General features: G+C 58.8%; 1 protein-coding gene across 4 annotated transcripts in view; it reads left to right on the top strand.

Moving 5' to 3' along the window:
• RGMA (repulsive guidance molecule BMP co-receptor a) overlaps positions 1 to 1,046 on the top strand; it is a 42,852-nt gene extending 41,806 nt beyond the window's left edge. For all 4 annotated transcript variants that reach the window (XM_004271668.4, XM_033431476.2, XM_033431475.2 and 1 more), the window contains one exon: positions 186 to 1,046. In XM_004271668.4, coding sequence (XP_004271716.1) covers positions 186 to 902 — 717 coding nt within the window. In that variant the 3' untranslated portion in view covers positions 903 to 1,046. The remainder of the gene's footprint in view (positions 1 to 185) is intronic.
• Positions 1,047 to 12,727: the final 11,681 nt, after the last annotated feature.

Below are 12,727 nucleotides of genomic sequence, written 5' to 3'. Positions count from 1 at the left end.
TTAAATGCGTAGGGCAGGTGGCACTGCACAGTGACCACAGTGGGGAAGGGGCGGTCTGGGACATCCTGGGGGCTCTTGCCATCCCTCCGCTCAGTCCAGATCATTGTAAGTCTGGGGCTGGGCCTTGTCCCCTCCACAGTTCCCGGTACTGCCTCACCCCCTCTCTTTGCCCCCTTGCCCCACAGCTCACCATCATCTTCAAGAACTTCCAGGAGTGCGTGGACCAGAAGGTGTACCAGGCCGAGATGGACGAGCTCCCTGCCGCCTTCGCCGACGGCTCCAAGAACGGCGGCGACAAGCACGGGGCCAACAGCCTGAAGATCACCGAGAAGGTGTCGGGCCAGCACGTGGAGATCCAGGCCAAGTACATCGGCACCACCATCGTGGTCCGCCAGGTGGGTGGCTACCTGACTTTCGCGGTCCGCATGCCCGAGGAGGTAGTCAACGCCGTGGAAGACCGGGACAGCCAGGGCCTCTACCTCTGCCTGAGGGGCTGCCCACTCAACCAGCAGATCGACTTCCAGGCCTTCCGAGCCGGCGCCGAGAGCCCCGGCGCCCACGGGCTACCAGCCGCCAGCCCCGCCCCCTCAGCCCCCGACACCTTCCCATACGAGACGGCCGTGGCCAAGTGCAAGGAGAAGCTGCCCGTGGAGGACCTCTACTACCAGGCCTGCGTCTTCGACCTGCTCACCACAGGAGACGTGAACTTCACGCTGGCCGCCTACTACGCCCTGGAGGACGTCAAGATGCTCCACTCCAACAAAGACAAGCTGCACCTGTACGAGAGGACTCGGGAGCCGCCGGGCCGGGCGGCCGCCGCAGGGCTGCCCCCGGCCCCCTGGTCCCTCCTCGGCAGCCTTCTACTCCTGCCCCTGCTTCCTGTGCTGCTGGAGGCCACCTAGGACCGAGAGCGAGGCGTCACCGAACTGGTCGGCGGCTGCACGAGGGCCGGTGGTGGCCTCCCGGTGGCCCCGCAGTCCCTGCAGGGGTCCGGAGCCCCGGCGGCCACGCATCTCCGCGCTGCCTTGGGCTGCCTGCTGGCAAGGGCTGGGTGCGTGGGACGTCCCCTCCCCTCCCCCGGGGCCCGGGACAAGGTTGTGGTGACCAGTGCTGTGACGTTTGTGACATAGAGCTGTGCAGAGGGAGAGCTGCCCCTCTCCGCCCGCCCCGCCGTGTGAATGTGCAAATCAGAGCCCCTCAGGCCTAAGCCCTCACCCCAACAGAGACACTGGGCGTGGGCAGAGTCGACCTGCCCTCACCCCTGCAATGCACTGAAACAGGCCCGGCTGACTGCTGCACGCGCATCCCGGGCCACCTGCGCCCACTCCACGCACACACACTCGTACACACTCGCACACACAAGGACGGGGGGCGGAGGTAGCCTCGAGGCTGGACCCCTGGCCAGGGCATCCTTTCTTCTTGGGCTTCAGGACACCCCCGGGGTGCTGCTTGGCATCTTTAGAAAACTAACGTAACCCTTCGGCCAAAAAGTTGTGTCCTCCTGGTGCCTTCCCACCTGTGGCCTCCCTGCGAGCCAAGGAGAGACCACCGTGTGCGCCCTGGCTGGGCACAGGCTCAGGCCCCAGTTACCAGGCCCCGCAGGTGGGGGACGACACATGTCGTCGGCACGTGCTCTGAGCAATGCCTGCTCTGGCGCCTTCCCCCACTGCCCATCCTCCTGTCCCCCGGTCCCCACTGTTCTTTGGAAGTCGAGTCTTTGCTTCTAAATGTCTAAACAGAGAGCCACCCCCTTGATTTCTGTTCCTTCCTCCCCATCAGGTGGCAAGAGGCGGTGAGCAGGGGAACTGAGGCCGCAGGGTGCGGGCTGGAGACTCAGCGGATGGGGCCAGCTGGCCTGCCCTGATCCTCTGCTTTCTCCTCACCTGCCCCCCAGATCCTTGCTCCCTGCCCTGTCCACCCAGGTCTGCATTCTGGGGAAAGGAGCAGGGCCTGGAAGGTGTCTCAGCCTTTAGCATCCCTGGCAGGATCTCCTCCTTCTAGGCCTTTCTCTTAAGCCCCGTGGCCACACAGCCAGGAGACTTTCCCACCTCACGTCAGCCAAGCTGCCCATCCGAGGAGCCCCGAACCAGTCCCACCTCTGCTGCTGTTTCAGAGAACCCTGGGGACCAGCACCGAGCTGAGCTCCACTCCTAAAGGCGCGGCTGTGTCCCGGAGGGCGATCCTCCCAGAAGCCCCGCAGGCCCCACTGTCCCCGACCGCCCCTCTGCTGTTGCCCAGGGACCTCTCATACACTGGCCCGGGAGGCTGCGGACTGGTCCCTGCCTCCCCCTCCGAGAGGTTCCCTCTCTCTGCCAAGCCGTGGGCTAGGCGGGCAGGTGGGTGGGAGGCGCAGCCCCAGCCCCTCCCTGCTGGTTTTTAGATGGTCCCTATGTTGGAAGTAAAAAGTGAAGCACTTTATTTTGGTTGTGTTTGATCACGTTCTGCTTGGAAGTGGGGGCCCCTCACTGTGTCCCGTGTCTGCGACCTGTGTGGAGTGTCACCGCGTGTACATACTGTAAATTATTTATTAATGGCTAAATGCAAGTAAAGTTTGGGATTTTTGTTTTGTTTTGTTACTTTCTTTTGGACTACGTGTTGGAGTTTGTTATCTGAACGGACTTTGGTTCCTTTCGGGGTGGAGGGTTGACTTTGGTGGTGGCTGCCCCCTTACAGTGTATCTACCAGGGAAAGGGGAGCGGGCAGCGCGCGCACGCTTGTGTGTGTGTGTGTGTGTGTGTGAGTTGAGTGTTGTGAGTGCCTGCAGAAGGAGAAGCAATTAAACAACCAAAGCCCCCTGCTTCTCTAAAATTACTTTTTCTCCTTGTGATGAGCTGCCTTTGGGGCTTGAGGGGTCCAGGTTCCCTTGCAAAGCTGGAACCGTCTTGGAGACAGATGGTCACGTGGAGGGAGGGACATGAAGGGCCTTCTGGGGCGAGGTTGGGTGGGCTGGCCTGAGATCCAGGAGGAGTCCATCAGTCTAGGACCCCAGATCTGGAACTGTGGCTGCCTCCCTCCCCAAAGGTCCCCCTCCTTGCCTGCAGCCCAGGGAAAGGGTGGTGGCACTGCAGAGGGTCCATCAGTGTGCACAGGACTGAAGCTTGCTTCAGGTCTTCACATTTCATCTTTTAAAGTTATCCAGGGTTTCCCTGGTGGCACAGTGGTTGAGAGTCTGCCTGCCGATGCAGGGGACACGGGTTCGTGCCCTGGTCCGGGAAGATCCCACATGCCGCGGAGCGGCTGGGCCCGTGAGCCATGGCCGCTGAGCCTGCGCGTCCGGAGCCTGTGCTCCGCAACGGGAGAGGCCACGACAGTGAGAGGCCCATGTACCGCAAAAAATTAAAAAAATAATAATAATGAATAATAATAAAAAAATAATAAAAATAAAGTTATCCAGTGAGTCAGGAACAAATGCATGCCCGTTTTACGGATGGGAAAAGAGAGACTCGGGGAGATGGACTGACTGGCCTAGGGTTCCTTAGCAAGGGCAGGGCCAACATGTACACCTAGGCCTGTTTTGCCCCCAAAGTCCCTGCTGTTCATACTAAACGCCAGGCAGCAGAATAGCAGCCCAGTTAAGCCAGGCCACGTCCCAGCTTCTCCACTTTCCTAGCTCTGTGACCTTGGGCGAGTCAACCTCTCTGAGCCTGCATCCCCTCCTTTGTAAAGTGGGGAGTGTCCATCCCATAGGGTTGTTTGAAGATTCAGTGAGTTAATTCCTGTGAAGTACTAAGGACAGGGCCTGGCACACAGTGAGTGTCCAGTGTTGGTGTCACTAGTATCCCAAAGCAAGAGGGGTTGAGTAAGACGGTGGGTGAAAGGACAGGGGAGAGGGCCACGTGGACCCTGGAAGCTCGGCGGGGAGGTGAACCGAGAAAACCAGAGAGTGAGCATGTACACCAATCCCAAGCCGAGGAGGAAGCTAAAAATAGGAAGGGAGAACTTTCTAGAGCCCTGTTCTTAAGCAGGCTCCCAGAGAGAACACAGGAGTCCGGGCCTTGGGAGGAAGAACCATCCTGGAAGGGACGAAACAAGGCTGGGACATCCCCACGCATCTTACCCAGTCACCCAAATTGATAGTCCTCTCAGCCTCCCTAGAAAGTGGGATGAAATGAATACTCATGCAGGGGGTGGGGAACCAACGAGGGCTGTTGGCACTTGGCCAGCGCAGAAGAACAGATTATTGAGAAGCCAGGGCCAGGGCACACGGGAGAGAAAAAAAAAAATCTCGTTCACCATCAGATGAAAAAGCTGCGGCACTGGCCAGAAAAGAGTCTCGGTTTGGAATTTGTTCAGGACCCTAAACTTAACCAGCTGGAATTCTTTTCCAAGTACCATGCTACTAGTTGCCCTCAGTGAACATGGAAATTTGCATTTCATCATGAATATGGAACACAGAGTCGTGCGCTAAACGATTCCCAAGAAGCAGCTTCATCTTACTCCGCAGGCTGGGTTTGGAGCAGGGACGCTTCTGTGCCAGCTCAGCCGAGGCCAGTCAGCCTGGAGGTAAACGCATTAGCAGCTGGAGCTGCGGGCCCCTCTCCGCGCTCCACCACCCCCGCTTACCGAGAACCCATCTGAGCCAGGCCAGAATGGGGCTCGTTAGAGCAATGCCGGCGCGCAGGGTGGAGCCGGAGGTTGCACGGACTGGGGCCGGGGGGTGGGGGCACCTGGTCTCAGACGGCAGGCTGACTTGGCATCCAAACTGGCTCTGCCCGTCGCTGTGTGGTCTCCCTTGGATATTTTGAACCTTGGATTCCTTCTTTGTAAAATGGAATTAGGAGTACCTACCTCCCAAGGCCATGACAGAAATCCAATGCGCTAACGCTCATAAATTGCCTTGCACACGGAGCCCTGGCTCCCTGGCAGCATGCAGGGGCCACCAGAAATGGCCATCTCCTCCCTTTGCAACTGCCCGTGTTCCTTGATTCATTGGATAACTCTTTTGTGATTGCGGGTGCTGGGGGGATGCGACAGATATGTACACACTCCCTTGCGTTCTTGTGGGCAAGACGGGTCCCTAACCAAGCAGTTACATCAGCGAATGTCCCATGCGACAGCAACATGAAGAAAAGGTTCATGGGTCAAAGGATCCGAGAGAGATGCACCCCGGATCGGGGGGTGGTGGGGAGAAGCTTTCCTCTCCGGTAGGGTCAGTGGGGACCTCGTACTGGTTCACCTGCGTGAATCCGGAGAATGGGCCGTGCAAAGATCTGGGGAGAGCGTTCTCCACAGGGAACGGTGAGTGCAGACGCCCTGGCACAGCAGCAGCTCAGAAGGTGTGGACCGCAGGAAGCCAGGTGCATGGATCAGGGTGCAGGGTGAGGTCACAGGCAGCTGGAGCAGGACAGGCCTTGTTATTCTAGCTGCCATAGGAAGCTGCTAGCAGGCTCTGAGCATGGGGAGACAGGCTGGACTCTGGTTTTAAAGGAATCATTCCAGCAAAGAGCGAGATCACTGCGGGGAAGAAAGGCCGTCAGGGGGTGCGGCACAAAGCCAGCCAGAAGTGGGAGGGCAGTGGCAGAGCCAGAGGTGGCACGAGTGACGGGCTTTGGGTTCACTGTGAAGGTGGAGCTTTGGGGCACGAGAGGACTTGAGAGCGGACCAAGGTGTCGCCTCCAGGTGTGTGGGCTCAGCACCCGGGGAAGCTGTGGTGTCACTTACCAAGCCCGGGAGGACCACAGGAGGAGCAGGTCCGGGACCCCGACATCCAAATCTTACTTTAGGACACGTTAGAAAGCACACTCACCTGGGTTGTTCTTAATTTTTAAATTTAAATGACAAAACTTCCAAGAAAAACTCCCAAAGGGAAATGTGTTACATTTGAATGAGCCGATTGCAAAGCCGTGGTCGGTAAGAGGACTGGCAGGGGTCTCCCGGCTGTCACTCAGGGGATAAAGACACCTGAAGGCCACGACCGAACAGAATCTTGGGAACCTGGTGGGTTGGGTGGCCCAGGACAGCTGGCTTCACTAAGATTGGGCTTTACGGCAAACACCCAATTACGCATGGACCAAAGTTCTGATCCTGATGAGGACAACAATGCTAAAATTTGAAAAAAAGGAAGTTAAAAGAATAGGAGGGAAGCCTGGGAGGCCCATACTTACTCCCCACAGCTACCAGACGATGTGCTGGAGCCCCTCTGGGCTGGAACAAGTCCGCTTCAAGTGCTGGCCCAGCCACTTGCTGGCCGTGGGACCTGTGGCCTGTTTCCTCATCTGCCGGATGAAGCCGGTGGTCCTGCTGCAGAGGTTCTTGGGAAGACAGACAAAAATGAGAGAGAACACGGAAGGAAGCACCAACGAAACCACAGACCCCAACTAGTGTCAGCCCCTCCCCATCTCATCCCCCCAGCTCACACCATCTTCACGGACTCCCTCCTCCAGTAAGCCTGCTTGGGGCAGCTCCCCCACCAGGAGGGCCCCTGCACCCGCCCACTCCCCGGCTGACCGATGAGGTCCGGAGAGAGGGCGCCTTGAAGGAAGGGCCCACCCTTAGCCTCACATACCTGTCTCCCACCAGACACTCAGGGTGGGGACCCTGCTTGGTTCACGGTCCTTTACCATGTGCTCATCTCTTGAATATGGCCCAGGAATCACATCTCTTTAGTCTGATTGGCCTTGAAACAATTCAAGAGCTCTTCATCCAGCTCCCACACGGGCTGAAGAAGCTTGGTGTTCTGGCCAGTGGTCAGGGGGAACCCCCGGCACCAATCAGGAGTCCAAGGACCCCTAATCCCAGGGAGGTGCCCGTTGTCCCTGGGAAATCATCACCTCCTGGATCAGTGGGACCAAAGGCTCTACCACCTGATTCCACAGCTCCCTCTTAGCTACCTTCCCCACCTTTCCAGGCTTTTCAGCACCTTTGACCATTTAATCCTTTCCTGCCTCTGACGTGGGTTTGGTGCAAGAGCCCTGAAGGAGAGGAACAGAAATGAACACGCTCGGAAGGTCCCAGAAGGATGGACTTAATTAAGAAACTGCAACAGGCAGCAGGTGTGCAAGGCACGATGTGCTGGGGGCGAGGGTGTCTCTGGAACTGGGGGACACAATCCCAGGCAGCCTGGATCCCCGAGGCCGAGGCAGGCGTGTCACTGGGCATCACTCCATCCTTGCCCAGAGCAGTGCTGGGAAGGCTCACAGATTCTTCCGCATTTGAACTCCTCCTGCCGCTTCATCCCTCCCTCCCGCAGGAAGTAGAGCCCTCCCCAGGCCGGCCCTTTTAGCCAGAGCAAACTGTCTGGCCAAGCAGATCTGCCGGCGGGGAGAACAAAGACATGCTCGGAAAGGTCTGCTGGAAATGGTCTGGGGCCTGGGTCTCAAGTTCACTCCAAGCTCCTTTTGTGCACAAGTCCAGCCACAGTAGCCGCTGTCTCCGGGGCCGGGCACTTTATTAACGTGGATGACCTGGCTGGGGCTGAGGGGGACACCCCGGAAAGCAGGCCTCTGAAGGGATTGAGAGGGCTAGAAATGGGTGGAGAGGCCGTCCCCAAAGCACGCCCTCAAGGAGGCAGTGCAAGTGCTTGGTCCATTGGACCAGCCCCACCCTGCCCAAGGCCAAGCCCTCACCTGGGGGCAGGGGGTGTGTGCCTTGGGTTGGGTGGGCCTGGATGACCAGGGATGGGCAGTGGTGTGGGCAGGGGGACACCCGGGCAGAGGGAAGAGCCCAGGCTCCAGGACCACACCTGGCCCAGGATCCCAGCCCTGTCACCCACCTACTGACTGTGTGACGTAAGGAAATGAGGGAGTGAGGATTTTAAATTCTTCAAACATTCTTCCAAGGAATTTTGAGAACTTTAAATGAAACAGTCAAATAATTTAAATGGAGTAGTCCTGTGTTGGGAGAATCACGTACCTGCCTCATCTTCATGGTTGGGGGTGACGTGTGGTCATTCTCGGCCTCAGCTCTCCCAGCCACGAGGGATGATGACCGCGTGTCCTCACGTGTTCTTCCTGAGGACAAAATGCGACGCCCACACCTGCCTTGAACTTGCAGTTCCTTTGACCCTTTTCACAACAGCCCTAGCAGGCAGATGCCATCGACCTGGTTTCCAGGTGAACCCCATGCCACCCACCTGCTCCTCCCTTGAGGAGCCCCAAAACAGGGCTGGCATCAAGCCAAGGCTCTGGTCCTGGGGGAAGCAGGGGACCAGACCCCCACCTGGAGTCTGGGCAGGTAGGGGGACCTCAACAGACCCTGAAGTGAAAGAGGATGGGAAAGACGGTACGCCAGGCCTGAAGCCTGAGAGGCTTGGGGTCGAAGGAGGAGACAGCCCGGGCTGCCTGTGGGGTCTCGGCTGGGTCACCCCAGGCCAGGGGCGGCCATCAGCTTTCCCAGGTTGGGGTCAGCCTTGTTGGCAATCCCAGACATGATCCAGCTGCTGGTGTGGACCCCACTCCCAAATGCATGGGGACTGGAGTCTCCAGCCAGTGCCATGACAGCTACCTGTTCTGGACACCTGCCGTGTGCCAGGCGCCCTGCCAAGCGTTTGATCCAAGGACTGATTTGTCACAGCGGAGCGCCCTTCCCGCCGCCTCCTTCCCGCCGCTCAGGGGACTGGAATCCTGGGCTCCACCAGAGGGGCTTGGTCAGCAGGGCTCCCAGGTGACCCTCAAGTCAAGGCCGGGGGCCTGGACCACCAGGGACCAATGCCAAGGGGAGCCGGGCAGCGCGACTCCAGCATCTGCCTTGGTGAGTTGACACATCCTGCCCTTTGCTAATGGTCAGGGTGGAAGTGGGCGGTGAACCCCTCCAGGAAGTGCCCAGGCCCCTCCCTCTGGGTGCTGACCTTCCCTTCTCTCTCTCTTCGGTCCTTGCACAGACACCAGCTGGTGCTTCCCCTGTGGGTCCGGTCATGGTGTGGGTCTGGGGACACATTCATTTAGTCCACACACGTCCACTGAGGCCTGTGCCGTGTCTGGGGCTGTGCTTCGTGTTGAGGACACAGCAGTGCTCCAGGAGATGAGTGTGGCCGCCCTCCCCAGATGACTTACAGAGGGTGTAATAGAGTAGGAAGGGGATGAGAATGGCGGCGGGAAATGGCCCTGCACTGGTCCTCACGTCGCTCACCTTGTTCTCTGGCCTGGAGGCAGCCACACGCTGCCCCTGAGCCTCTCTCTCTAGTCCTGGGTCACAGGGCCGTCGGGAGAGTAAGATAATACCAGTCAAAGGCACTTGGGTGACAGTCGGAGAAGCCATTGAACAAGGCAGGGACAAGCTCGGCCTTTAGAGGCAGGAGGAGCCGCGTTGGAATCTGAGCTCCACCATTGAGCTGTGTGATCTTGGGCAAGTTACTTCAAGTCTCTGGGCTTCAGGATCCCCACTTGGAAAATGGGGATAAATCCGACCTCATGGCAATTTTGTGAGGACTCAACGAGCAAACACAATAAACAGGCCCAGAGCCTGGCACCCAGTAACCAACCCTCTGTAGGTGGTGGCTTCTGCTCACGGGCCTATCACTCAAGCTGCTTTATTCACTCACACCCAAGTCAAGGCCGTGACCAGCTCGGGGTTCCCAAAGGTACATGACATACGGATGCTTTCTAGGGGCCAATATTTCCCCAGGCCCTCCAGGGCGGGAGTTCATTGTGTAATTTATGAGTTTAGGGAGAGAATCTTTGTAATTATAGCTCCTTTCAACTATAAAATCAAGACATTTATTAATTAAGCCCATACAAAACTACAAAACCAATAAAACGCAAAAGGACAGCATTAATTTAAGAAATGCGTGATGTTTTGCAGACCCTAAGTGGGCCCTCTCCGTGCGATGGAGGGGGGCAGAGGTGGGAGCGTCCGGGCCAGGCTCTCCCCAGCGCAGCTGCCTGTCATCTGTCCCCCTGCCTTTCAGTCTTCTGACCCTGGGAAGCCCGTCTCGGGTGTGAGTTCCCTTGTCCCCCCGGGGAAGTAGCACTGATTCCTCGGCTCCAATACACCCCTCCAGTCCCGGCTTCCTTTCTCCCTCCTGCCCTTCCCAATGACCCAGGATTCGCTTCAGTTGATTGAAAAAGATGTCCATCAATATGAAAATATACAAAAATTTCAATTCTTCTAGAAATCTCAAAGGACTACCCTCCCCACCGTACATCTGTTGGCCCCAAGTTCAGGAAACACTGAACTAGGACCTAGTTGGGCGACAGTTAGCTAATCTGATTCCCAGCCACACCCACTGTCAGAGCAGAACTCAGGAGGTGAAGGGGGCCGTGAGGCTCCGTGCAGGGGACAGAGTGACGTGACACGGGGCTCAGAGGGGTAGGCAGAGAGGCCCCGGGTGGGGGGCTGGGGACCACAGGAGCCCAGAGCAACGTGGGAAGAGGTGGCCCCAAAAGGAGGCAGGGAGGCCCGCAGAGCCTTAATCTCCAGCCTCTCCAGGGCAGGGAGTGGGCTGGGCCTCAGGACAGACCAGATGACCAGGCCCAGGCAGGCTGGTCCATGCTGAGGACCAGCAGCCCCGAGGAGTTGGCCACAGCAGTTAAGGCTCCCCCTGCATGGCGCTTAGCACGGCCGGGCACTGCTCCCCCATCAAGTGGGTGACACTTCCCACCCCTACCCCGAGAGGTTAACACCTGGCCCAGGTCACAGCAGTCGGGGTGCAGCCTGATCTGAAGTGAGATGTTCTCTCTGGTACCCATGCTGTCAGCCAGACTGCTATGAGGGCCCTGGATCTCCTCCCCGGGCCTTGGGGCCCTCCTGGGTGAGTCCACTAGGCTCTCCACCCTGCTACTGCCACCGCAGACCTTGCTGCCTCTTTCACCCTCCTGCCTGGTACAGTGAGCTCCAGGCCGGGCCTGGGTACCTCCCTCCGCAGGTGAGGCAGCCGGAGACCAGGAACCGCATGCCTGCCGCAGCATAGCCACCCTTCCAGGAGCTACGATGCTGAAATAATACCATCAGGGCTAGTAAATTGCCTCTACTTAATATTTGCCCCAGGCTTCTAAAGCCTCATCGTGCTCCCAGTCCGTTCCCTGGAGATTCTAAAAATCCAGCAAATGAAGGGTTAATGCCCGGCAGGCCAGGAAGCCTTGGGGAAGTTGTTCTACTGCCCAGAACTGGCTTCTAACTGCTTTAAATGTCCCCCTGGTCCAGGAGGCCTGCCGACTGGGACCTGAGCTCTGGCCCGAGCCCCCAGCATGCTCATCCTCCAGGGAAGGGAGCACCCCGGCCCTCCTCTCCCCGGGTCCCCTCTCTGGGCACCTCACAAGAGAAGGCTTCAAGCCCAGCACCCACAGGGCCCATGCAAAGTCAGGACTCAGAGCTGGAGGTGAAGGAAACCTAGTCCCCGCTGGGAGCCCCACTTTTCCAGGGGGGCATGGCGGCTATGAGAACATGGGGGCAACAGAGTATGCCAGGGGCTCTGGTGGCATCTGTGGGCACCGGGAAGGGACAGACAGAGACGGGACAGGGACAGCATGGTCAGAGGAGGCTGCTCGGAGGAAACCAAGCTTGAATTGCATCTTGAGGTTGAACAGGATTCACAGGCACGCGGAGGTGAAGGAGGTGGAGAAAAGGGGGACGGTGGCCTAGAAGCAGACCGTCAAACATCTGAGGCTGCAGGGGCAGTTTGGGCTGGCTGCAGCCGGGGGCTCAGGGATGCAGAGAAGATGAGCGTGGCCAGCAGGGCAGGTTGTTGCCCATGGCCTCGGACCCAAAGCAGTGAGCTTAGAGCTAAGGGGAAGGTCACGGGGGACCAGCAGAGCGATGCCTGGGCCTTGCGGCTCAGGGCGGACCCTCTTCCTGCCACACGGAGGTGGGAGGCAGGAGAGGCTGGAGCTGGGAGGAGCCTGTGTATCCCTGAAGGATGGCTGGAGGTGACCGTGAAGCAGGGCTGCCCCGTCAACCCTGGGGGGCAGAGAGCCCACCGGGCTGCCTGAGGCCCCTCCTGAGGCTGGGTGGTGGCGGTCAGCACGGGCCCCGGGCCTCCTGCTGGTGTAGGCAGGTGAGGCCAGCCTCTCCCTGCAGCCTCTAGCCCTCTCCTGTGTCCCCGCCCCGTCGCACTTCCGGCAGGGACAAGGTGCCTCCAGGTCTCTGGCTCCAGTGTGGGCTCACAACCAAGGAGAACAGCCCCCAGGGGGCAGGGGAGTGACGGCTGAGCCCTCCCAGGGCTGGGTTCAGGTGGTGGCGGAGACAGGCCGTTTGTAGTGGAAATCTGCTGCCCCCTGCAGGAAAGTTCTAGAACCATACTTGCTCAGGGCCCTCCATCGGAGAACGGGAGCTGATCCCAAAACACACAACGCAGACCCCAGCTGGGGTCCCCAAGAATCGTCTCCCAGGTGCAGTTCCCAGCACCGCAGGATGGCCCAACAGCCCCCTTTATCGACAGGTGCCGAGCCCATCAGGGACCCCTCAGGGACCTCACTCAGGCCACCAGAGCCTGACCAAGGGCTCTCATGCGGACTTTGAGTCTGAGGCTTGGAGAGGCAGCAAGGTCGCCCAAGAACGCCATCTGGTTCAAAGCCAAGTCTGTGCAGCTCACAGACCCACGCCTCCCATTGGTCCTCACACCTTCCCTGGACCCCTGCCCTCTACTCATCTCCTGGCTCTTTTCTCCCTGGTATTTGTCAGACCTCGTGTCCTCTTTTTGTTCGCTTGCCTAGGGTCTGCCTCCCCAATCACCCTAGCTAGGAAATCAACTCAAAGAGGGCAGGGCCCCGTCCTTCCTGTGCGTGTCCACACCACCTAGAACAGGGCCCGGCCCACAGGGAGAACCTCTCTCTCATGACTGTCTAGTCCCAGC

Source organism: Orcinus orca, chromosome 2, assembly GCF_937001465.1.
Source record: "Orcinus orca chromosome 2, mOrcOrc1.1, whole genome shotgun sequence".
Taxonomy (NCBI): domain Eukaryota; kingdom Metazoa; phylum Chordata; class Mammalia; order Artiodactyla; family Delphinidae; genus Orcinus; species Orcinus orca.
This window is presented reverse-complemented; position numbering and strand designations above follow the sequence as displayed.